Source organism: Rhamphochromis longiceps, linkage group LG22 (genome assembly GCF_057381845.1).
Source record: "Rhamphochromis longiceps isolate RC_006_pf linkage group LG22, R_longiceps_female_GT1.1, whole genome shotgun sequence".
NCBI classification, from domain to species: domain Eukaryota; kingdom Metazoa; phylum Chordata; class Actinopteri; order Cichliformes; family Cichlidae; genus Rhamphochromis; species Rhamphochromis longiceps.
In genome coordinates this window covers 28,268,580-28,291,947 of record NC_140577.1, presented here as the reverse complement: position 1 = coordinate 28,291,947, position 23,368 = coordinate 28,268,580, and the positions used below count along the sequence as shown (strand labels likewise).

The following is a 23,368-nucleotide window of genomic DNA, read 5'->3' as shown; positions in this document are numbered from 1 at the left end:
TGGTAGTCCCTCGAACATATTTTAAAACCAGAGGTGATAGATCTTTTAGAGCGGTGGCCCCCAGGTTGTGGAATGCTCCATCATTACGTTGCCTTGATTGTATTTATTCTTTTAAAAAGCAGCTTAAGACTCATTTATTTAGATTGGCTTTTAATTAGATTTGTGCTGTGTGTTTTATTATTAATGTATTTTATGTATTTCTGTTTTATATTACTGTGAAGCACTTTGTGGTTTTTAGTGCTATATAAATAAATTGATTTGATTTGATTTGATTAAATGTGTTATTGCAGGGTCCACCTGGGCCTAGAGGAGGACCTGGGGTTCCAGGGCCTCCTGGCCCTCCTGGCCCACCAGGGCGTGTGGTAAGAACCTGATCCAACACTGGTTTTATTATCATGTGAGACTTTATTATTTCATACATTTCCTACGTTATATACATACATGGTACAACAGCGCACATGGGGTTGTCTACCAATCAAGGTTGGTGGTTCGATCACCGGTACTTCCAGTCTTAGTTCTTAGCGATGCTAACAGCACACATTGTAACTAGCCCTTTCCTTGCGGACAAATCTCGTCCTGAGCTCAGATCTCTGTATGAAATCACGAGCATGTGATGGTCCCGCATGCAGCCGTCTCTTTTCACACATTCAAATCTGGAACATAGATTTCTGTGAACGTCTAACCCCCTGTGGCTGTTTTAGATCTCACTCTGCTGTGTTTTAGGGACCGCCCGGTGCCAGCAATGAGGGAAGTGGGGAAGCTGTGAGTGTTTTTCTGTCTTATATGCTGCCAAATTTTTCCTGGATGCATGGCAATTGGAGTGGTGACAGTGAATTTGTGACCAGAATGAGTCATGTTAAAAAGAGGCTGGTAACAGCCACGCTTGTTGAGTATCTGACTGGCTGTGTATGTTTATAGTGTCCTGCTGCCTGCCCTGCTGGACCCCAGGGGCTGCCTGGGCTACCAGGGATGAAGGTGAGGAATGTTAATGAAGGATGTTCAGTGATTCAGCTAATTAAAAGCCAAACCAGACATTTAAATTAGTATTCTTGTCAGACTGGGAGAGGTTTTTTAAATGTTTAGGTTATCATGGGACTGCAAAAAATCTTCATTTCTATTCCATCTAATATCATTCTGCAAGGCGTAGCTTTAGACTTAAAGTTTACTTAATAGGCTGTGAAGCTCAACATCTCATCATCCTCAATAAATATGGAATGACTAACATCAATGCATCGATAAGTGTCAGCAAGTCAGCAAGAATGAACTGTAGAAACTCAGACTCTGACGATCAGGTCAGGACATTATCCAGAGTTGTCCTTTCTCACATGTAACTCAAAGAGACTGTATATAAAAGATGGATTCAGATCTCTGGATGTCACTATTGTGCCAGCACCCACTGATTTTTTGATCTTAGCATGACATTAGCCAAATGTTATTTTTTCTGAGCCATATGTCACCATATTTTGATAAGCGAGTGGCATGCTAATTTGTCAGCTAACATTATCAACTGTGTTTACCAAACGAAGCACAGATATACATAGCTATAATTAGGGCTGCATGCCACATTAATAACATAATGGAAATCCACACAACAAAGTTGAAGCATAGAGTTAATGGATAAGCAGACGATTTTATTTAAACCATTTTATTTGTCAAATAATTGCACTGAAACTGCTCCAAAAGGTACCAACAGCAAAAATAAGGACTCCTGTTCAGTGATTTGTTTTAGTGAAGGTGTGGCTTTGCAGACAGCGATCAGCTGCGTATGATTCAGAAAATAATCTGGAAACATTCTGTAGAACCCACAACAGCTTTTGTACCGTGCTGTAAAAATAGATAGATAGATAGATAGATAGATAGATAGATAGATAGATAGATAGATAGATAGATAGATAGATAGATAGATAGATAGATAGATAGATAGATAGATAGATAGATAGATAGATAGATAGATAGATAGATAGATAGATAGATAGATAGATAGATAGATAGATTGATTAATGATGTGATTGTTACCTTTAGGGACACAAAGGTCTGGATGGTGTGCCTGGAAAGGACGGCGTTCCTGGAGAGAAGGTACAAGCAGAGTGAAAACCAGACAGAGCATACAGTACATACAGTAGTTACCTTGTAGCAATGAGCTATGTTTCTCTACCAACAGGATACCAAGAACCATTTGTACACATGCTACAATCCACCTTCACAAAATGTGATGTTAATGTGTTTACACTTGCGGTTTTCCACAGGGGGAATCAGGAAAGCAGGGTCCTCAAGGACCACCAGGTCACATGGGAGATGATGTAGGGAAGCTTCTCCCTTGGTTACACTGTATTAATATTAATGAAATTATGTCTCCCTAAAGATATAAAGTGATAAATATCTACAAAATAAAATCTCTTTTGTCCTTATAGGGACAAAGAGGACCCATCGGAGTCCCTGGAACCGCAGGAGAGAAGGGAGACAGAGTACGTTTAACAGAGATGACACAGACATTTGGACCTTTGTACATGTAAATGAAAGCTAACTCTTCTCCATTCTCAGGGCCCACCTGGCTTCAACGGTGTCCCAGGACCCACTGGTCCTCCTGGAGCTCCTGTAAGCAGTCTTAGTTTGATCAGCTCCACGGCCTCTGATCTTCTGGCATTTGCTCTAAGAGCGAAAAAGGGATGTACTTTAACCTGTAACTAACTTTCTCTCAGGGTGTGGAGGGAATGCGTGGACGTCCGGGTTTGCCGGGGCCTAAAGGCGAAGATGTGAGTCCTGCTGTCTACCTAAGATGATTTATATAACAAATCATAATTCGAAAAGCATTTAAAAAAATGTGATTTGATCTTGTTTAGGGAGCCATGGGAGCTCAGGGATCACAGGGTCCTCCAGGGGAAAAAGGAGATACTGTAAGTAAGCTGGAAGATATAAAGTAGAAGTGGAAGAAAATGGATGAATGGTGAGACATTTATTTTTAGCACAGCATTGCTTAATATATAGTGTTTTTCAGGGAGGGCCTGGAAATAATGGCTTAGATGGAAGTCCTGGAGTTGATGGCGCCAAGGTAACCGTTATCCCCTGTGATCTTTTTACTAATAAAAGTGCATCATACTAAACTAAAACTCAATAATTGTCTGGGAGACATGGAAAGATTGAATTGGATGGGCCTGTTTGTAAAATATACAAGACAGAAATACATCAAATCTACAAGCTAATGGTGACACGTGGCCAAGAAAGGCTGACTCAACCAAAAATCTAAGAGTATACAAGTATTCAGTTAATTAATTAAGAAAGAAGGAAACACATCAAATATTATTATTGCATATTGCTATTAATGTTTGTTTTTATCAGGCTTGAAATGTCTGACAAAAAAATAACGATTAAAAACCCTAAAAACCATGAATTTGTGAATGAAGTGGGGACCGCTGGTCTACAACATATGGTGTCCCCCCCCCAAAATTTACCAAATTATTCTGCTGAATGCATCATGGGTGTAGTATGGCGTCCATTGGACTTTTGGCTGGCGCCATGTTGGTTTCTTTGGAAAAATCGTTGAACACACATTAAACAAAAGTAAACTTGTATACCGCATACAACAATCTGTGCACACTTTGCATCTCCTCAACAGGGAGAGCCCGGCACTCCTGGAGCTGTTGGTGTCAGGGGGATTGTGGGTATTCCAGTAAGTCAAACTTAATTTTTGTACATTCTGTTAAACCTGTAATTGAATTATATCCTCTGTGGTTACGATTTCCAGGTGTTAGCGTTTCATTGGGAAGCTAGTGACGCTGGTAAATTAAAGGAGGACGAGCTTCTCTCTGAAGCAACAAAGCTGGTCAGCTAAATAAAACATTAAAGTCAAACAACCTGCAGGAAGGGCAAGGGCACACCTACTGTTGCCTGTAAGGCTGTGAGATGAGAGGATACAGATGTGACTTGAATGGTAAATGTGAATTCACAAACAGCACAGTAGATAAAAGGACAGTGTTTTTACTATAGGCTGTGTGACTTATTTCCAGTGTGCTTTTACCTAAAGATTTTTATTACTATTGTTTCTCAAACAGTTATAAGTGTTACAAATTGATTTCCTGTTAATGTTAAGCAACGTTTTATGCTACTTCACTGCTATGCTAATTCCCTGATCCCATTTCCTGTTAATGTTATCTATTGCTTCTCACAGAAACAGACGTGAGGCAATGACACAAACATTTTCAGTTTGTTTTCATGACATGTTTTTGTTCCTAGGGTCTGCCAGGGAAGTCGGGAGTAGCTGGAACCCATGGTGAAAAGGTAATTGGAATAATCATCCATTTAATGAGGCATGTCTTTATAGCACATCCCTAATGTTATTGCAGCTGACAGCTTCAGTAGAACACTCTCTTTGAGGTTTGAGCTGACTTATTCAGTGCAATTCCTGCTGTGGATTTAGGGCAGCACTGGTGCAGAGGGACCTGTCGGACCAGCTGGACTTCCTGGAAAAACTGTGAGATTACGCTACCCACAGAACTCTATCCATGAGCCTCTAATTTTACAGATATTTTTCATCAGTTATCTTGGTTCTGCAAGTGATATTCACACTCATTCAAATTCATTTGGATATTTTTCCCATATAGGGTGGGCCTGGAAAAGATGGAGCAGATGGAAAACCTGGAGATAAAGGAGCAACTGTAAGTTGACATTTTGTCCCCATTGCTTCATGATTTTTATATTTAAATTAAAAACAAGTCACACTTTTAGACTTTTCAGGTACGTTAGTACCAGCACATTCATGTGCAAACTGAAGTTGAGGTTTTACTGCTTCTTGATGTACAGGGTCAAACAGGAAAACAAGGACCAGTTGGGCCTGCAGGTCCACCAGGAATCCAGGTGAGATCCTGTCCATCCATCCATCTGCTCCCAGCTGGGCATTCCCAGAAAACATTCAAAGAGAAACACACAGGAGCCATCCTGACTATTTGTCTAAACCACTTTAGCTGGCTTCAACCAAAGTGAAGGCGCAGTAGCTCTACTCTGAACTCCATCGATGTGTGTGAGCTCCTCTCTCTATCACTAAGGCGGAGTAAACCCGTTTTAGCTGCTTGATTGGCCTGATGACATCAGTGTTGTCTCATCGTTCAATTCTATGTTCCAGAAGCGAGTCTTTTTGTCTTATTGTCCCAGGCACGCCTTTACAGCTTTACAGAGGAACAGAAACTTTGATGACGTCTCTGGAAGTTCAATTCAATTCAATTTATACAGCGCCAAATCACAACAACAGTCGCCCCAAGGTGCTTTATATTGTAAGGGAGACCCTACAATAATACATACAGAGCAAGCATGAACCACCTGCAGACAGGGCCAAGGAAGACAGGATAAAAGGAAGCTGACATGCTGTGGAAGAGAGACTGAGATTAATAACAAGTATGATTCAGTGCAGAGAGGTCTATTAACGTTAGGGGTGGGTTTTGATTATCGATTTATCGATTGCAATCAATTCTAGCTTGGATAACGTGATATCGATTCATTAAAATCCTGAATCAATTTTTAAATATAAATTCATTTTGCCCGAAACGCCAGAATCTCAGGTTAAACCTCCAAAAATTTCGACAACCAACAAAAACTTTAAACAGTAAATGACAGCAGTACACGGATTCTGCACAAAGACGTAAACACAACAAAGCGCGGACCCGGCGCATCAGAATCAGTGAGACGTCTGCTTTCTCACCATGGACATGCTGTCGGGACTGAAAGCCGACAGCTCACTGATTCTGATGCGTCGGCGGCTCCGCTCTTTGTGTTTGTCTTTTTTGCGCTCGATTCTGAAGCTGCAGGTTTGATCTCTCTCCAAACAACATTGACTGAACCAGCAGCAGAAGAAGATCCAAACTAGCTTCACGTTTCGCTTCACATAAACATCGTCATGAATTCCCTCTTACTTTTGCTGTTTTGCTTCCACCACGATAAAAATCACACTTCATGCAGAGCTCTCCGTCTCTCTCTCTCTGTTTTCTGCATTATTCACTTGCTTATTACCCACCAGTCTACCGTTGTGTACAGAGCTGTCTGCCACTGTTTTTTTTTTTTTTTACTTTTTTAAATTATGCAAAATTGCAAAATGCTCAGCTGTGTCTTTAATAAAACCTCTGTAACTTTGCTCTGTTTCACTTCAGCAGCATCAGGTAATGTTCAGATGTTGATTTATGGTTTTCTTTCTTCTTTGTTCTACTGCAGAGTATTTTTATCTGCAGCCTAAATGGAGATGTGTCTGTAACAGCTAATGATGAAGAGTTAGTTTCTGCAAAATTCACAAATGACATCATGTAAAAAGGTGAATCAGAGCAGGTGTTAGGGGTGGTAAAACAAAGCTACTTCAGCTGTCTCAACCCTGTTGCTCTGAACACACAGACATAAATATGTTTGTTGTATTTTCAGGGTGAGAAAGGAGCTAAAGGTAACCCCGGCGCCAAAGGACTGAAGGGCCATACAGGGCACAAAGGTGATCTGGTGAGACAAATTTCATTCTTTACCAAAGCTTAGAAATCTTATAATAAGAGTTTAGTGAAGAACATAATGTGTTGTTTAGGGACCTGTTGGACCAGTAGGACCGAAAGGAAGTCAGGTGAGTAATATTGTAATTTCCAGTTTATCTGCAAATGAACCTTAACGGTTCGTCCAGTAATTTGACTTTTTTGCTCAATCTGTTGTAAAACAGGGGGACAGAGGAATGCAAGGAGATCCTGGGATAAAGGGAGAACAGGTATTTGACTCATATGCTTAATTAAATGCAACAAAAATGTATTTTCTGTCGCTGGATTTGAGAGATGTTGATTTATCTTTATGTGTGTGTCTCAGGGCCCTCCTGGTGTTCATGGAATCAAAGGAGAGGTATGCATAAACAGTTGTCTGCTATAAAAGCTTGCCTAAGGAGCTTTTTACATGGAAAGTGTTTCATGACTTCTAACATTGCAAGCTTGGATTGTATATACAAACAAACAATTTAGAGCATTTGAATAGGTACTACAATCAATTCCCACCTTAGCATATGGTATAAAAAGCTTACAGAATGTTATTGAAGCTATTCGAACACTGAGTTGTGTATTGTTCTGGCACACAAGCTATCTTAGCTGATAGGGGCAGTATCCTACTGCTGACACATACAGCCTTGGTTCATAATGATTCGTTTTCACCATTAGCGTGGGGAGAAGGGCCAAAGAGGAGTTACAGGAGCCGATGGCAGACCAGGCCAGCCAGGACACGAGGGTTTGACGGGTCCAATGGGAGCTCGAGGGCTGGAAGGAGAGTCGGGCCTTCCCGGAGCACCAGGCCCGAGAGGTCTACCTGTAAGTGACACATTTAACCAGTATATGAAATGCATACACTTAAACCACATAGCAGACATGCTAGTGGTTCTAGAGATGGCAGCACCTGATCCACCAGTTTGGTTTGGAATAATCTCAGCAATTATTTCTAACGAATGAAACTGACAGAAACAGTGCAAATGCAACTGTTGGCTGCATCAACCCTTTGCAGTAACTTTGCAGTAATAGTATTCGTGATTTCACAGGGGCCAAAAGTGAGTGACGAGAAGCTTCGGGAAATGTGTTCAGCTGTTGTTGAAGGTGCCGTTTGTTCACCTTAATAAAACCTCACATTGAACCCAATGAAGGGTTGAGCAGTTAAATATTAAAACCTATTTGTTGTAATTCATTTAGAGCAATTAGCTGAATTTATGAAAGAACTCTCAAAAAAGCCAGCAGCCATTGGTGCCCCTGGTACTCCTGGACCTGCAGGTCTTCCTGGACTCCCTGGACCAGCTGGAGCTGCAGGAGCAGCAGGAGCTCCAGGCCCAATGGGTCCCAAAGGGCCTCCAGGCTACTTTGGACTTCCAGGCGCACCAGGACAAAAAGGTCAGTATGGCATTTCAAATGTTTTCACCTTTAATAAAAACTGAGCCTCGGTTTTTAGCATCCTTTACTTACAGCTGTAAGTGGGTTGTTCATTATGTATGCGTTTCACCCACACCATGACAGATAAGCTGCGAGGCTGTGATAGCCTTTTGCTTCTTCTCTATTTTCTTGGAGACCTTCCAATCCTAGAGTGGCTGTAGTGGAAAAAATTAAATGAAGCCTTTAGAGAAAACAATGCTGTCAGCTCTGGCAGTATGCCTTTGTCTTTGCCAAAGCAAACGCTGAAAGACGTTATGCAGAGAGCTCTGAGGATGGAAGAGAGTCACTGATGCATAACATTATACAATCAATGATGCACTAAACAGGGCGGAATCAGAGTGGAGTCATTAAGTTTCCTAATTACGTGCCTATAGCTGTGCCTCTCCATTTCATCTCAGCATCAATGTGCGTGTCCCTGTGCAGGTGATGCCGGGGAGAGGGGAGACAAGGGAGACAGGGGAGAGGATGGTGTGGGAATCAAAGGAAGCCAAGGCGCACCAGGTGCACCAGGTAAGGATTCTTGTTGTAATTAGAGCAGAGCGCTGGTCACAGTAAACAGGGGGTCTTCAAAATGTCAAACTGAGCTAAAAACTGACTTTAATTTTTAATTCTCATTAAAAGTGCAGTTTTTGTAGCACGTTAGAGAGATAGCCCTCACATATAAATATAAATATATATACTGTACTGTATAAAAGTCATTCAACTTGCTCAAATACAGGCTTTATCTCACAGCAGGACAATTTATTTGTCAGATCATTCCATTTAAAATGCTCCACAAATCACCAACAGAAAGTACCACAGTGTAGTGACCACTATAGAGCTCCGCTGTGGGGCTCTGGAAGTAAAGATTTCATAGGGATTTTGATATTTAGCCATTATTTTATAGCCGTCCAAAGCTGTTGTATTACTTGAACTGATAGTAGACGCATAAATCTAATTGACATCAACCTTGTTTTTTAAAAGTGCAATGTGAAATGTCGTAGAAAAAATAGTTTGTTACTTTATTTAAAAAAGACCCTCAATAAAGCTTCGATAGCTCGCTATTCATCACTGATCAAGGACAACAGTAACAACAGCAGAGAGTCAGGGCTCTGTTGGGCCAACTATTCTTTTAACTATTCCTTTAAGTAGCAATGACTTCATTCATTTCTTTACAAATAAAATTTTAAGCAGTAAAGAAAACATTACTGTTATTCGCAGCCTTTCATCTGATGTACCATTAAGTACAGCAACTTTAATATGTTTTCATCTGTTAACAGGCCACAGGTTGTACCGCCGGCTTTTAAAGTGGTGATAATTAAACTACTTACAAAGCCCAACCTCAGATGTAAAGATCCCAGCCTTTACCTACTAGTTTGGCGTCCCCGGCACTGGAAAGAACAGCTGAGCCTAGTTCTTGTAAAAGGAAGTTTTTCCAAGTGGAAGCTGATGGGGCGTTTCTGATTGTTGTTCCATTGTAAGGTCTTTACCTTACAGAATAAAGCACCTCGAAGCAACTTTTGTGAAATTGAAATTGAATTGAAAAGTCCTACTCTACCCAAAAACTGACATCTCTGCAACATCTCCTTTTGGTGGAGCAGTTACTATGGAAACCAGAAAATTTCAGGTTGACTAAACTGCAAGAACGGTTAATACAGCGAGTTACAGAGCGCTGTACTTACTGAGAGCTAGGCCATACTTTACCACACACACAATTACACTGTTATAATTCAATATATACACAACAATGAAAAGGATACCATTTAAGAAGGTTAGAAGACATTGCTCTGGAAACTGGGATTTGCAATGGATTATGGGATGAGTAGTTCCTTCACCACTAAAAGTAATTGTTTACACAATCTTATACCTTTTCCTGTTTTTTTTTATTAGTATTTTTATCCAGGGAGGGGCAGCCTCTCTCAAAGTAGCAAAAGTATATTGTTTAGGGTCATACTAAGACAGGATGTTTCTAATTGTACCAACATTTATGCCAGTGAAAGACACAACGTACTAGAGACTTGTTTAATGTGTGCATCAAAGAACGAGTGAGTCTCAAATACCAGCTGAGCCAGATCAGCTGATTTAGTGTAAAACCTGAAAACACGACCTGGTGTAACAAATGTCGATAATGCTTCTTTTTTCTTTTGCTTGCCTGTTAGCCCATCATCTTATTTTTTAAACTGGAAAGATCCCAGTTCACCCCGTCCATGCTAGATATCTGAGAGAAGTTATGTGAAATATACTTTAAAATGAATGAAGGATGATTTCTGTGAGATATGGATCACATATGGATCACGTGTGTGTGGCTGTTTTAGTAGGTTGTTAATGTGCACCCGCAGTTTGACTTGTCTTAGTGTTGTGTCATTCATATTCAGATATTGACCACTTTATTCCTGGAATCCTAGAATTAAATGAACAGATGGTTAGGGTTAAGAAAGGGGAAGGTTCTACATTATACTGTTCTATGTGGTAATATGTGGTGATGAGATTAGTGTGTAATATTATAAAATGTAACAAAAGAAAAGTTTAAAAAAAAGAAGAAGGTATAACATAGTTTTATCTAAATATCGAAACTGCACATCATCCACACCTTTATGTCTTTAAGGCATGGCTGTAACTTAACTAAATCATTTGTGTCGTCTACTTTCATAGATAAATATACCTGGATGCCATCTGCATAGCAGTGGTTATTTACCTATTGCCTTTATAAACTGCCAAAGAGTAGCATGTGTGACATGAAAAGTATTGTTCCTGGTGCAGAAGCCACTATATCTGACTTTTGCAGATATGGTTTCTTTACAAAATACCATTTTTCACTTTAAGTTGACATAATACTTAACATGTTTTTGTTTCCTCAGGTGCAACCGGCGCCCCCGGCATTGGAAAGGATGGTAGAAACGGAGACCGTGGTGAGACAGGTAGTCCTGGTATCCCTGGACCTGTTGGTCCAAGGGGGCTCCCAGGGTCTCCTGGCTTTTGTGACCCATCAACCTGTATAGGCAGACATCCTCCACTTTATATGGTTGGTGGGAAGAAATCCATTGGCTACAAAAACCCATGACACACCCCAAGCTCACTGAAACACTCCAAATCTCATCCTGCCAGTGACCACATTTCAGGACTTGTCAAAGCACGGTGATCTTTGGAAGTCTCCATCTGAACCACGGAACGAAGAGACGGACAGGGAAACAGAAGTGAGGCACAATTGGAGATTACTGGACAGATGTCAACTAACCCAACATTCAAAAACCGCTGTTACTCATCCCGGAGCAACTTCTGACTGATGGCAGGTCCAGGGCACACAAGTCACCCACCACAGTCATTCAATATCAATTCTGCTCTTTTAGCTAATATTAAAGTCTATTATGTGACCCATATTGAAGCGATCATGATCCAATCTTATAGTGAAGCTAGGTTTTACAAAAAAAAAAACCAAAACCTGATACTAACATCAGACATGAGATTATATCTTCAACCTGCTATTTAATTTAGGATCATACATTTGTTCCCCTCATTTTGTCAAATCGATGATCTTGTTCAAATGCTGCAATAAAGTGTTGTGTTTTGAAAGTGTGCCATCATGAAATTCCACAGCCTTTTTTGTCCAGACAAAAAGTCCCCGGGTTATTATGGATATAATGTTGATTCAGCAAGGCATTTCACAGTTGCCTGGTTACAAAGGAAAGTCAACACCATCCTCACCTCTGTCTGCACAACACAAATACACTCACAGATCAAATATGACTTTTATGTAAGCGGTTAGGAAGGAGTCGGCATAGGAGCCATTCCAAGGACAACCCTTTCATCTAACAGATGTTATCGTGGCTCGGAGACATCGTGTTTATAGATGTGTACTGTAAGTGAATGGATGCTCAAGGTTCATGAAGCTTGGTATAGGAGAAGAGTGCAGCATGATTTCTATAATCAGGTTTAGACATAAAACATGATGGATGTCTCCGTCTTGGAATTGATTATCATGCATTAGTGACAGAGCAGGGCTGGAGCTCTTGAATGAATAACATAAACATTTTCATTGTAAAGAGATGAACATTCAATGAAACCGAATGGGTCTGCTTGTATTTCAGCATTACGTGAAAGAGCACGAGTACTGGCTTTTCAAATGACGAGGCAAAAGTCCGAGTTATAAAATGAATCTGTTCCAGTCTTTATTATACAGTACAGGTGTGGTTCGAATACTTACAATATGCTACTACTTTAAAATATCTTAGCACCGATTTATCAGGAAAATTTGGGAAAGGGTTGATAAAATGCAGTTAATTCATTACAACATGATTCTATTTGATCAAATCCTGATTAATTTAGCAGTATAACAGTACAAGTTACAGCCTCTATGCATTACAAATACTCTCCCTCACCAACGCTGATGCAACATCTGCTGATGTAACTGTAACGACCATTTACAAAACCACCAGACAGGTGGTTTGTTGCAATTTACAAATCGTTCAGTGGCAAATATGGGATAGGGAACATATGGAAATGGTAGAAAGTGCAGGTCACATAGAGCCATGTTGATTCTACACAGAATGCATGTTTTTGAAATTGCTGTCATGTACCGAAACTCTTAACTATAAGAGCTGCTCTGAAGGCACTGGTGGAGTAAAAGCTGAGACAAAAATAAGGAACAGGGTTAGCTTAGCATTTCTAAGTTAGCTATTTAGTCTACAGTTATGAATGACTCATTTTGGGGTATTAATGCAAGATAAATTCAAGCTAGCTGAATATCTAATCCTGCCAGAACCATGAACTAATGAACAAAATACGTAATTTTTAATTAGTTTAATGTTGCAGACATATGCAACAGCTACGGTAATATGTCAGACTTCTGGATTGAAGGATCCACAATCATGCCAGGGTTTAAACTCTGTGCTTGTAGCCGCACCAGTCAAAATGAACATTGCTTCCACATCTGAAAGTGAAGCCAGTGTGGAAGTGTCTTATACATGGATTCTTTGTCAGCGTATGGCTGCAAAAAGGTCCAGTTGTAAGGAAAGTCTATGAGGAAAATGACCTTACTGCTCACTTCATGACCTCCTTTAAGATGTTGATAATGAGTGTGCAGTCTCAATCTCTGGTTTACAGCCTTCTGCACACATGACATATATATTGTAATTTGCATTATAGAAAGAAACCAAGATAAAGCAGAGCGTGCCGTAAGGAATCGCCTACCCTGTTACTGAGAAGACACTGCTATATTTCTAAAAGTGATACAAAGGCTTTGCAAACTTGGCATCACCATGGCTATAATCTACAGTTTGCATCTACAGGCCTGTGCTAGATGGTTCATCCAATCATCTGCCAGGTAGTTTTCAAGAACGTGCAAGTTTTCCCCACAAAGACCGGAAGCTTTGTCTAACACGTGCGCTCTCTGTGGCTAGCTACACTGGCTGCTTGCTAGCTTTCAAGGCTAGGAACGCCCCTCTGGCACTGATACATTTTGCGAAGCTATATTTGATTGCTTGTGGAGTAAACATTTTTCTATTTGCAATATGACAATGATGTATTTCCATTTTCCAAAACTGACAGACTAACTTTAACTCAACTGTTTATGAAAACGGCTCTGTCTTCACTCTCTTCATAAATGATCTTGTGTTATGTAACCTGAGACAGAGATAATGACAAAGTATAATCAGCCATTAGATCATACTGTAAGATCTGTCAAGCTCACATTCAGATGCTTTTATTCGTCTTTATTTGAAGGAGTTTCTTTGTTCTTTTAAAACGAACATTATTTTTAATTGGTTCTAGATAACCAAGGTGTCTGAGGTTGGGAGGAACTCTAATTGGTCCGTGAGGGACATAAGATAAAGGGATTGTTCAAACTGTTACCACAACAGTCCGATCATCAAGATGCAAGAGATTGGCTCTCCAGTTTCAGGTTTCAGGGTACAAATAAGAACAGTGTGTGTTTTAGAGCAGGCCAGAGCTACAGGCACTTAATAAGCATCACAGAGACAGAGAGGAAGTGACAGGTTTAGGGAAAGCGGAGTGAAATAGGCCGCTTTTCAAGAAAGGTGAACAAAGGCTGCAATTACACCACCTCCTCAAAGCTGTTTGCTGTTCAGGTCTATGTGTAGCTCAGAGAGAGTGACCGGAGCCGCTTCATTAAACATGAAAGCACAAATCTAACAGCGACACTGTTTGCTGTCTCATCTTCTGGAACAAATCATTACATGGCATATATTCATGGTCAAAAGAGCAAACTTAAATGAAGTCCTTACAAAAACACAAAAAACCCCTAGATATCCACCCTTAAATGTCACATGCACAAATACAAACAAGACTTCTGGAATGAAATCCTTCAAATCTCACCAAAGCATGAAATGACATTGCAGAGATGCTAATTTGTGGGTTGTGACAAAGAGGCCATTCCTGCCGCCTTCAGTTTATTCCCAGAATAAAATCGTGTTTCCTACCTGTCTAAATGAACCAAACAAACTGCACTATTTTAAAGGCGCATTTCTCTAAAAGACATTTTATTTTTCCGTTTGTTTTTGCATCCGTGTGTCACCAAAAACAAATGCGATATAACAACATACATGCTGCTGTGGATGAAATGCAATTGATTCATCACTCGAACCGACACAAAACCCACTGCTGCTGTTTGCATCTCACCGTCTGCCACCGTTTTCTCCCAATCAATGGCCGGAAAAGTGACACTGAGTAATTACTGCGACTGTGTCAGTCACTGACTCAGTGAGCAGTGAATGACACGTGCTACCTGATGCTAACTTGTGAAGGGTGGCTGATGCAGAACGGTGTGAGGCAAGCAGCGAAGCACCTGACTGAGATGATTACTGATGAAATGATATAATATCGAATAGCAGGATCTTTACTCCTGATGTTCGGGCCGTGCCATCCGTGTTATCTTCCTATATATTTACAGGAAGCATGCAAGTGAGGAAAAAAAACTAGCTGCCCTCTTTATCCCATATTAGATCAGAAAGAAACTCCCACGTTGCTTAATCCCCATCCATCCCGAGCGTCGTACCAAAATCAAAACATAGAATCTGACCGGCAGCACCTGTGGCTTCAGCCGTCTGTACTGAGGTTAACAAAAAAAAAAAGTTCTTGATTCTTGATTAAGTTCATAAATACAGCTGGTCTCCCAACTCTGCTTGGCTCTTCTTCTTTAAGTCCCCTTCACATTTTTGTTGTGGGGCCGTTGTGCCAGGCTGGCATAGTAGGCACACTGGGTTGGGTCGCACTGGCCAGCAGGGCCCGGAGGTCCAGGCTGACCATGGGGGCCGGGGTTTCCTGGCTCTCCTTGGGCTCCGGCTTGTCCCGGGCTTCCGTCTTTGCCGTAACCAGGCATACCTGCTGGGCCTGGAACCGGAAGTAGAGCATTAAGGAAACTTATTAGAACTGGACCAGCTCTTCTAAGAGTCAGAGTATGTAAAATCCTTACCTATGGGTCCAGCAGGACCTGGCTCTCCTCTTTCACCAATCCCGGGGTCTCCCTTCTCTCCCGTTGCTCCTTTCTCACCTGACACATACACAGGAACAGAAACAGAATGAACAACGTTTATCAGTTTTAAGGCGAGGATGTGGTTCTCTCCTGCATTAAGCAGCTCAATTCATCACAGATTCTCATACATTTACATATTTGTTCAGTTTCAGCCGTTAGATGTCTAAACCAGCGTGAAATATGGTCAGAGGCTGCTGCTGTGTGAAGCAGGTAGGGTGCTGCAGTGAACATCATGTTCTCATTATGCCTGCATCATCAAAGGGGTGAAAATGAAGCAAATCAAAGAGGAGGGGACTGCTGTCAGAATAAACCACTAAAACTCTGCAAGTTACGACTGGAAACATTTAAGGACGACAAACTAGAACAGACATTTATCACAGTTTCCAGACATTGCACAGACTAAATAACTTCATTAAACAAGATCATAAACACCTCCAACCGGTGGCAGCAGATAGCCCCGCCCCTCCCTGAGTCTGGTTCTGCTGGAGGTTTTTTCCTGTTTAAAGGGAGTTTTTCCTTCCCACTGTTGCCAAAGTGCTTGCTCAGCGGGGTCATATTCTGACTCTGATTCTGACATGATTGAGGGGTTTCTCTCTGCACCTTGAGACAACTGTTGTTGTGATTTGGTGCTGTGTAAATAAAATTGAATTGAATTGTTTTCCAAAAGAGAATATAAATTTTTAATTTGTGTGACCACGGCTTTCTGCCTAGTCACATATAGTCAAAGTCTAAACCTGTGTTTGAATTCTCTTCTGATATTTCTTCTTCGCTCTCAGACTGAACTCCCACCAGAGCTGTCTTACGCACATTTACCTTTAGTTTAATTAAACGTGCATTTTGCCAACTTTCTTTCCTGGCTTCAAATAAGATGAACTTTATTAATACAGTCGCTCTTCTCCAGTCTTACTGTCCAAAACATTTAAGGCCCTCACAGATTTATATAGTGCTTACAAATCTAAACTACTCCAGCTCTTTTCCTCCTACACTCTCACCACTGCTTTGTCTGCAGCAGCTGTGTTACTTTCAAGTCTGTAATGTGTATTTAACTCTTTTTCCACCTAATATTACAGGTTTATCTTACTTTGTAAACATCAGCTACTCTGTTTCCAGCACACTTTCCATATTCACGATTGGTCAGATGATTTTGCTGCTGCGTTACAAGTTGATCACCAGTTTTGTGCGACCTTTTTCCTGATTGTAATTGTGAATCAGCTAACGGAACGATACGCTGGGCATGCTGAACTCGCTTCATCGTACAGAACTCTGCTCCCAGGTTTAAATTTATGGATATGTTGGTTTGACAACTAAACAAAAAGCTGCTTTGAAGAACGAAAAAAGCTGATCAGCTCCCACAGGATCAAACAGCATACTGACTCTGTATTACAGCCAGTCTGCTAGTTTATGACAGTACTGCATCGGCTTTAGAATGACTGCAATGACCTCAGTAGATAAAAATCCACTCGGGCTTGTATACCATTAATTTTAAACAGGATGCACGCAGTGATTCAGGCATTTAGCGTCTACAAACCCGTCAGCTTCTTTCTTTTTTCTCTTTCTCAGGAGACATTTTGACATGTCACAGCAGGGTGAACGCAGGCAGGATTGATCGGATTAACTATGTCCTGTTTACGCCGTCACAGGCAGGAAAGAAGGCCACTATGAAGGCCACAGCGACACTAGCTTGTGTAAAAGGAGCAGGGTCAGAATTCGCGTTACACCTGTGGTTACCTGATAATGTCATGTTGAAACAGCTGCTGTGAAGACGGCATGCACAACTTTTGTCTCAGGGAGCCCTAAGATGAAAGTTTAAAGGAGCAGCTGGTGTGAGGCGCACAAACGCAGACAGGACGAAGTCTCAACTCAACCACCGCTGTTCCACTCTCTCTCAGTCTCTGACATGAAATCTCTCTGGACCTCATCAGTGACTTAACAAGCACAAAAAAGGATTTTTTTTTTAAAATCCCACACTACATAATCCATCCATTTCTCACTTTAAGTTTTTATTTCATTCCCATTTGTTCTGTTATCTTCTCGTAGTTTAGCCCCATGCAGGAGTTTGACTTCTTTCTCCTCTGACACGCTGAAAGAAGCTCTACTGAGAAGAATGTAGAAACAGTGTAACAGTCACAACTGTGTCTCTTTAAGACAACCCAAGTTAATGTTTAGTGATGTCACTAGTATGTGTCACTGCCCTCTGTACGATGTGGGAGAAACGTGCTTGCACATGGACGTATAGACTGAGATGGACCTCATATCTTTACCTCCCTAACTCAAAGTAATATTACGGGTTGTATGAACACTGCTCGCTTCGTGTATGACAAGACTGCAGCCGTTCAACCGGGCCTTGTAAGGTTAGTGAAGAGTGTGTTTATTAAAGGAGAAGCACTGTGGAATTCCTAGTACCAGTGTCATCGGGAGTTTTTGACTGCAGCCTCCTCTCAACCACTGAATACAACCCACGTTACAGCAGGTCTAACTCTGTGTACCTCAAAGGAATTATTATCTGACATTCTAAATACCTAGATATTACTAATAACTGTTTTAAACTAGGAGGAACAATGCGGTTTTCGTCCTGGTCGCGGAACACTGGACCAGCTCTTTCTCCTCTCCAGGATACTTGAGGGTGCATGGAGTTTGCCCAACCAGTCTACATGTGTTTTGTGGACTTGGAGAAGGCATTCGACCGTGTCCCTCGGGGTGTCCTGTGGGAGGTGTTGCGGGAATATGGGGTGTCTGGCCCATTGCTACGGGCCATTCGATCCCTATACAACCGTTGCAAGAGCTTGGTTCGCATTGCCGGCAATAAGTCGGACTCGTTTCCGGTGGGTGATGGGCTTCGCCAGGGCTGCCCTTTGTCTCCGGTTCTGTTCATAATTTTTATGGACAGGATTTCTAGGCGCAGCCAAGTGGCGGAGGGCTTTCGCTTTGGTGGCCTCAGAATCTCATCTCTGATTTTTGCAGATGATGTGGTTCTGTTGGCTTCATCGGGTGGGGGCCTCCAGCTCGCACTGGAACGGTTCGCAGCCGAGTGTGAAGCAGCGGGAATGAGGATCAGCACCTCCAAATCTGAGGCCATGGTTCTCAGCCGGAAAAGGGTGGAGTGCCCACTCCGGGTCGGGGATGAGTTCCTGCCCCAAGTGGAGGAGTTCAAGTATCTCGGGGTCTTGTTCGTGACTGATGGGAGAAGGGAGCCGGAGATCGACAGACGGATTGGGGCTGCAGCTGCAGTAATGCGGACGCTGCACCAGTCCGTCGTGGTGAAGAGGGAGCTGAGTGTAAAAGCGAAGCTCTCAATTTACCGGTCGATCTACGTCCCTACCCTCACCTATGGCCACGAGCTGTGGGTAGTGACCGAAAGAACGAGATCGCGGATACAAGCGGCAGAAATGAGCTTCCTCCGAAGGGTGGCTGGCCTCTCCCTTAGAGATAGGGTGAGAAGTTCGGCCATCCGGGAGGGGCTCAGAGTAGAGCAGCTGCTGCTCCACATCGAAAGGAGCCAGCTGAGGTGGTTCGGGCATCTGACAAGGATGCCTCCTGGGCGCCTCCTGGGTGAGGTGTTCCAGGCATGTCCCACCGGGAGGAGGCCCCGGGGCAGACCCAGGACACGCTGGAGAGATTATATCTCTCGGCTGGCCTGGGAACGCCTTGGTATTCCCCCGGATAAGCTGGAGGAGTTGGCTGGGGAGAGGGAGGTCTGGGCCTCTTTGCTTAGGCTGCTGCCCCCGCGACCCGGCCCCGGACAAAGCGGATGAAGATGGATGGATGGATGGATGTTTTAAACTATATATCTCCACCACCCCTTCATCTACCTCACCAGCTGGCTAAACACCTGCCAGGATACAACAGAGTAGAATAGAAATATCCTTTATTGTCCCTCATTGGAGACAAAAACTGTACAGTTATTAAGTTTAATTAATTTAATTAATTATTAATTAAATTAAGTATTAAATATTAATTTTAAAAATGATTAAAAACAGAAAATAGAAAAAATGTGCAAATAGCAGCAGTGATATAAACAACTAGAATATAAACATCGTATTGCTTTTGTTGGGAGCAATGATGGTTAAAAAGTCTAACAGCTGCTGGGAGGAAGGCAGCAATGCTCCTTTGTGCACCCATGATGCAGCAGTGTGTCACTGAACGAGCACCAGTTCTCCAACAGCTTCATGCATGGGGCAGGAGACAATGTCCGAGACTGATGCTAATCTGGTTATAAGCTAACATTACGCCAGCTAACTCACACTTTTACACCATGTGAGAGTTTATTCACCAAGCGTCTGTCAACTGTAGATCCACTTCGAAGAAAGCTTCAGTAAAAGCAGCAGTGCTTTGACAGACATTTTCTACAACACCTCAAGAGCTCACCTCAGCATCATGTCATCGGACAGAAGTGAGCTTCACTGACTCATCGACTCATATTTCACAAGGTTTGACAAACTCCTCCAAGGTAAATAGTTGTGGAAACTCTAAACCTGGGATTGAGATGTAAACAGCGATCTAACAGCCTACGCTCACTCGATAAACTCCAGTGTTTGAGTTCGTTTGGGGATAAAAATGTAAAATATCACAAAATATTGGCCACATTTTTGTATTCCTGATTTGTTGTTTTGATATGATTAAAATGTGTTAAAATATAGTATGCACAAAAATGTTTTATGCACAAACTGCAATAGAAACTGAGAGGAAACGCAAGATGGCCAACCACTATGCGGCACAGTAGGTGTTAACAAAATTTACACTGTGCACTCACAACTGGAAGCTCCGTCCATCTTTTACATAAAGTCGCTGGTTGATACACATTTTGTGTGTGGTCTGATAAGTCAGGCAGGAAATACTAAAACATGCTAGTGTCGTCATTTAGAGTAATTTAGTCAGGGATGTGTTTGGAATGCTAATATGCTAAAATGCTCATTTTAATGCTAATTCAGTATTATAGAAGCGCTTTATTTAGAAATTTAAAAGTATGCCTGTCGCTAACTTTAAAGATGTTATGGAATTCATCACAATGTTGAGAACCACAATACTTTTGGGTTTATTTTGGGTGTTTGTTTTGGAAACAACTAAACAACAATGAGCCGACGATCATAAGCAAACCAATAGCAGCAAACCAAACCAAAAAACATTTCTCTGAATCTTGTCCTACCCTTAGGGCCCATGGGTCCCCTGGGTCCTTCTCCTCCATTCTGTCCGGGCATCCCAGGTTCTCCAGGGGGCCCAGGGCGTCCAGAGCTGCCATCTTTACCCGGAGGGCCCGGAGGTCCGGGGCGGCCCGCTGTGCTTTTCACATGTGCTGGCTGCATCTGAGCCATGAGATAAGCTAATTTGGCTGGAAGCAGAAAGAAAGGTTAGCGTAATATATCTAGCAAGGTTATTCTCATTGAACCCAAATGAACAAATATCTCAAAGGGTACCAGAAGAACCCCTCACCATCCAGCTGTTTTGCCAGCTCCTCCTGGATGAGCCGCCTCATCTGTTCCAGTGACACTGACTCTCCCTGGAGAAGCAGAGATGCTAATGAAAAATTATCATCTGATGGTGCTGTGCATACTGCTGTAGGGCCGATATTGTTTCAGAGTCTATTTCAGCTGGGTTTATGACTCACCCTGGGCCCTGGAAGGCCAGGGTTTCCTGAAGGTCCTTGTGGCCCTGGGGCTCCGATTTCTCCTTGTGGTCCTGACATGCCCATCATCCCCGTGTGGCCCTTCCTGCCAGGGGGACCAGGGTTTCCCGGCATACCTGGCTCTCCTGACTGCCCTTTATCTCCCTTTGTACCTGGATCTCCCTGGAACAGATGTCACCATGTTTGTAAATGTTTAGCCTCGAAGAACATGATCCCAAAGTAACCAGCAAGGCAGCTGGGCAAAAGTTAGTGTTTTTTAAGATGGTTGACATTATACATGAAGTGTGCATATTTAAAAAAAACAAAAATACCCAAAACTAATTCAGATTTGTCTGATCTCTTCGTTAAGATCACTTCCTCACACGATCGGTGCTGTTTTTAGTGTAGCTGTTACTTTTAGATTCTGACCACTCACTTCACTGAGAACCATCTTCTGTTACAAACTGAATCAATTTTTGTGTCCAAGGCACATCAAAAGCAAGACAAAATAATAAAACACACTTCTATTCATATCTGCACATAAGAGCTCAAATGCCATTTCACACGTTATTGGTGGTTTTGATCTAACAGCATGTAGACCTACGTATCATGACACCTGCATTGTTTTAATAAAATGGTGCAGACACCACGCCTCCATCCTCTTATCACACACTTTAACACACTCCAATGTTCTTGCTGTCTGTGTCAGATTTGTTTTAAAGTGTGGCATTTAAAGCAAATTTGCCCTTACAGAGCCCTGTGTGGCTTTTCTATGGGCAACCTCACTGTAGACTGCCCATAGAAAACTGTGGTGGAGTAAAATGTTGGCCGGGTCTGTATGGGTTAGCCAACAGGTGAGCCAATAGGGCTGTTTATCAGCAAGCCGACAGTGTGGACATAAAAAGGCAAAAATGCTATGGTCCACATGTGGGCAGTGTGGGTTTGCCCTGCATTTACAGCCCCACAGTTCATACACACCCACACACAGGCATGTTTTCTATGCGATTATAGTGTGCTCAGCACAATAAAGTCATTAGTTTCCCCCTTATTTCTTTATTTTAAGTTTCTTTAAAGGATTTTGGGGGGAAACGTATAAATTCATTTCTAGCATATTTGTCTGGTTGACTCAAAATCCTGTGGCACATCAGTAATTGTCACACGCTGCTATAATGTGTAAGTGTGTATGTCGAAAGTGGTCAGCAAAACTGATTTGGTTTACACTCCTAGCGCTGCTCACCTTCTCTCCTTTGATACCGCGATCACCAGCTCTGCCCGGCACACCCTACAAAATACCACAGACAAGTAAATGTTAGTGTGGATATAAAGATGATACGTCATCAGTTCTCTTTTGGAAAGTCTTACCTGTTTTCCTTCTGGGCCAATTGGACCGGGCGGACCCTGGAAATCAAAATAAAAGCTATTATTACCCACAGCTGCTCGTATTTGCGAGCTGCGATTAATCTTTACATCAAAACATGAATATATAAATAAATAATCTTGCAGTCACCGAGGGGCCTTTAGGTCCACTGAAGCCTGGTAACCCTGGATTGCCCGGCTCGCCCTTGTCTCCCCTGAGACCCTGTAGGACAGCAGAGACATGTTTGTCACATGGCACACTGTAGATGAGCAGGGCTGCATCATTACTGCAGATTTAGCTGCATTTCCTGCTCAGCATGCAGCAGAGCTCTGGATGAAATTTTCATAAATATTGTGGCTTGAAAACATTAAAATTCATATTTTCTAACCAGCGCGTGGGCTCAAAGACAAGCTGCTTAATGCATCCACAGAGTGGAGAAACGTATTAATGCCCATTTTATCGACACTTTCTTTTAAAAAATGCTGTATTTTAAATCTTTGATGTGCTTCTCTATCACCTCTGCTCCTCACTGCACCCCTTCCTTTTCTTTGCGTGGTAAATCTGACATCTGATACCATTTTGGTCGATATCTGACTCTTCCTCTGAACATCTCCTTCGCCATCCACTGAAATCACTCTCCATCTCCTTCTGTAACCTTTCTGCATTCTGGTTGCTGCCCTCTTCCCTCCCCCGGGCTGCTCCTGTTGATCTGCTTCCTCTGCTGACTGATATCATCGACTCCTCTGATAACTTCCTGCATATCGTCTGCCCTCCAGTTAGCAACATTTAGTCCACCTCCAAAGATACCATCCTTCAGCCCACAGGTCGGTGCACAGGTCCTGCTATTCCTTCCCACAGCTTATTAACATTCTCGTTGCACATGATACCGACACATAAGCTGATTTGATTTCAGCACGAATCACTAAACAAACGCTCTGCATATTTCAGCCTTTTCCTCAGTACTCTGACGTTACCAACTCTACGTTTAGCTGTGACATTTCCAATAATGTGACACTGCTTTACAATAAACAGTTTGC

At 42.2% G+C, this 23,368-nt stretch overlaps 2 protein-coding genes across 6 annotated transcripts in view; one reads left to right on the top strand and one right to left on the bottom strand.

Annotated features, from left to right (window-relative positions):
- Nucleotides 1–11,453, top strand: part of col9a1c (collagen, type IX, alpha 1c) — a 30,743-nt gene extending 19,290 nt beyond the window's left edge. For all 3 annotated transcript variants that reach the window (XM_085395808.1, XM_085395807.1, XM_085395806.1), the window contains 24 exons: nt 291–362; nt 724–762; nt 919–975; nt 2,023–2,076; nt 2,247–2,300; nt 2,412–2,465; nt 2,542–2,595; nt 2,700–2,753; nt 2,841–2,894; nt 2,996–3,049; nt 3,614–3,667; nt 4,231–4,275; nt 4,415–4,468; nt 4,599–4,652; nt 4,798–4,851; nt 6,397–6,468; nt 6,548–6,583; nt 6,677–6,721; nt 6,817–6,849; nt 7,158–7,304; nt 7,529–7,583; nt 7,677–7,871; nt 8,334–8,420; nt 10,748–11,453. In XM_085395808.1, coding sequence (XP_085251934.1) covers nt 291–362; nt 724–762; nt 919–975; nt 2,023–2,076; nt 2,247–2,300; nt 2,412–2,465; nt 2,542–2,595; nt 2,700–2,753; nt 2,841–2,894; nt 2,996–3,049; nt 3,614–3,667; nt 4,231–4,275; nt 4,415–4,468; nt 4,599–4,652; nt 4,798–4,851; nt 6,397–6,468; nt 6,548–6,583; nt 6,677–6,721; nt 6,817–6,849; nt 7,158–7,304; nt 7,529–7,583; nt 7,677–7,871; nt 8,334–8,420; nt 10,748–10,950 — 1,680 coding nt within the window. In that variant the 3' untranslated portion in view covers nt 10,951–11,453. The remainder of the gene's footprint in view (nt 1–290; nt 363–723; nt 763–918; nt 976–2,022; nt 2,077–2,246; nt 2,301–2,411; nt 2,466–2,541; nt 2,596–2,699; nt 2,754–2,840; nt 2,895–2,995; nt 3,050–3,613; nt 3,668–4,230; nt 4,276–4,414; nt 4,469–4,598; nt 4,653–4,797; nt 4,852–6,396; nt 6,469–6,547; nt 6,584–6,676; nt 6,722–6,816; nt 6,850–7,157; nt 7,305–7,528; nt 7,584–7,676; nt 7,872–8,333; nt 8,421–10,747) is intronic.
- Nucleotides 11,454–13,399: 1,946 nt separating this feature from the next.
- The window catches only part of col22a1 (collagen, type XXII, alpha 1), a 71,880-nt gene continuing 61,911 nt past the window's right edge, over nt 13,400–23,368 (bottom strand). For all 3 annotated transcript variants that reach the window (XM_085395552.1, XM_085395554.1, XM_085395553.1), the window contains 8 exons: nt 22,482–22,553; nt 22,337–22,372; nt 22,212–22,256; nt 20,978–21,157; nt 20,803–20,869; nt 20,519–20,701; nt 15,316–15,393; nt 13,400–15,233 (listed from right to left, as the gene is read on the bottom strand). In XM_085395552.1, coding sequence (XP_085251678.1) covers nt 15,040–15,233; nt 15,316–15,393; nt 20,519–20,701; nt 20,803–20,869; nt 20,978–21,157; nt 22,212–22,256; nt 22,337–22,372; nt 22,482–22,553 — 855 coding nt within the window. In that variant the 3' untranslated portion in view covers nt 13,400–15,039. The remainder of the gene's footprint in view (nt 15,234–15,315; nt 15,394–20,518; nt 20,702–20,802; nt 20,870–20,977; nt 21,158–22,211; nt 22,257–22,336; nt 22,373–22,481; nt 22,554–23,368) is intronic.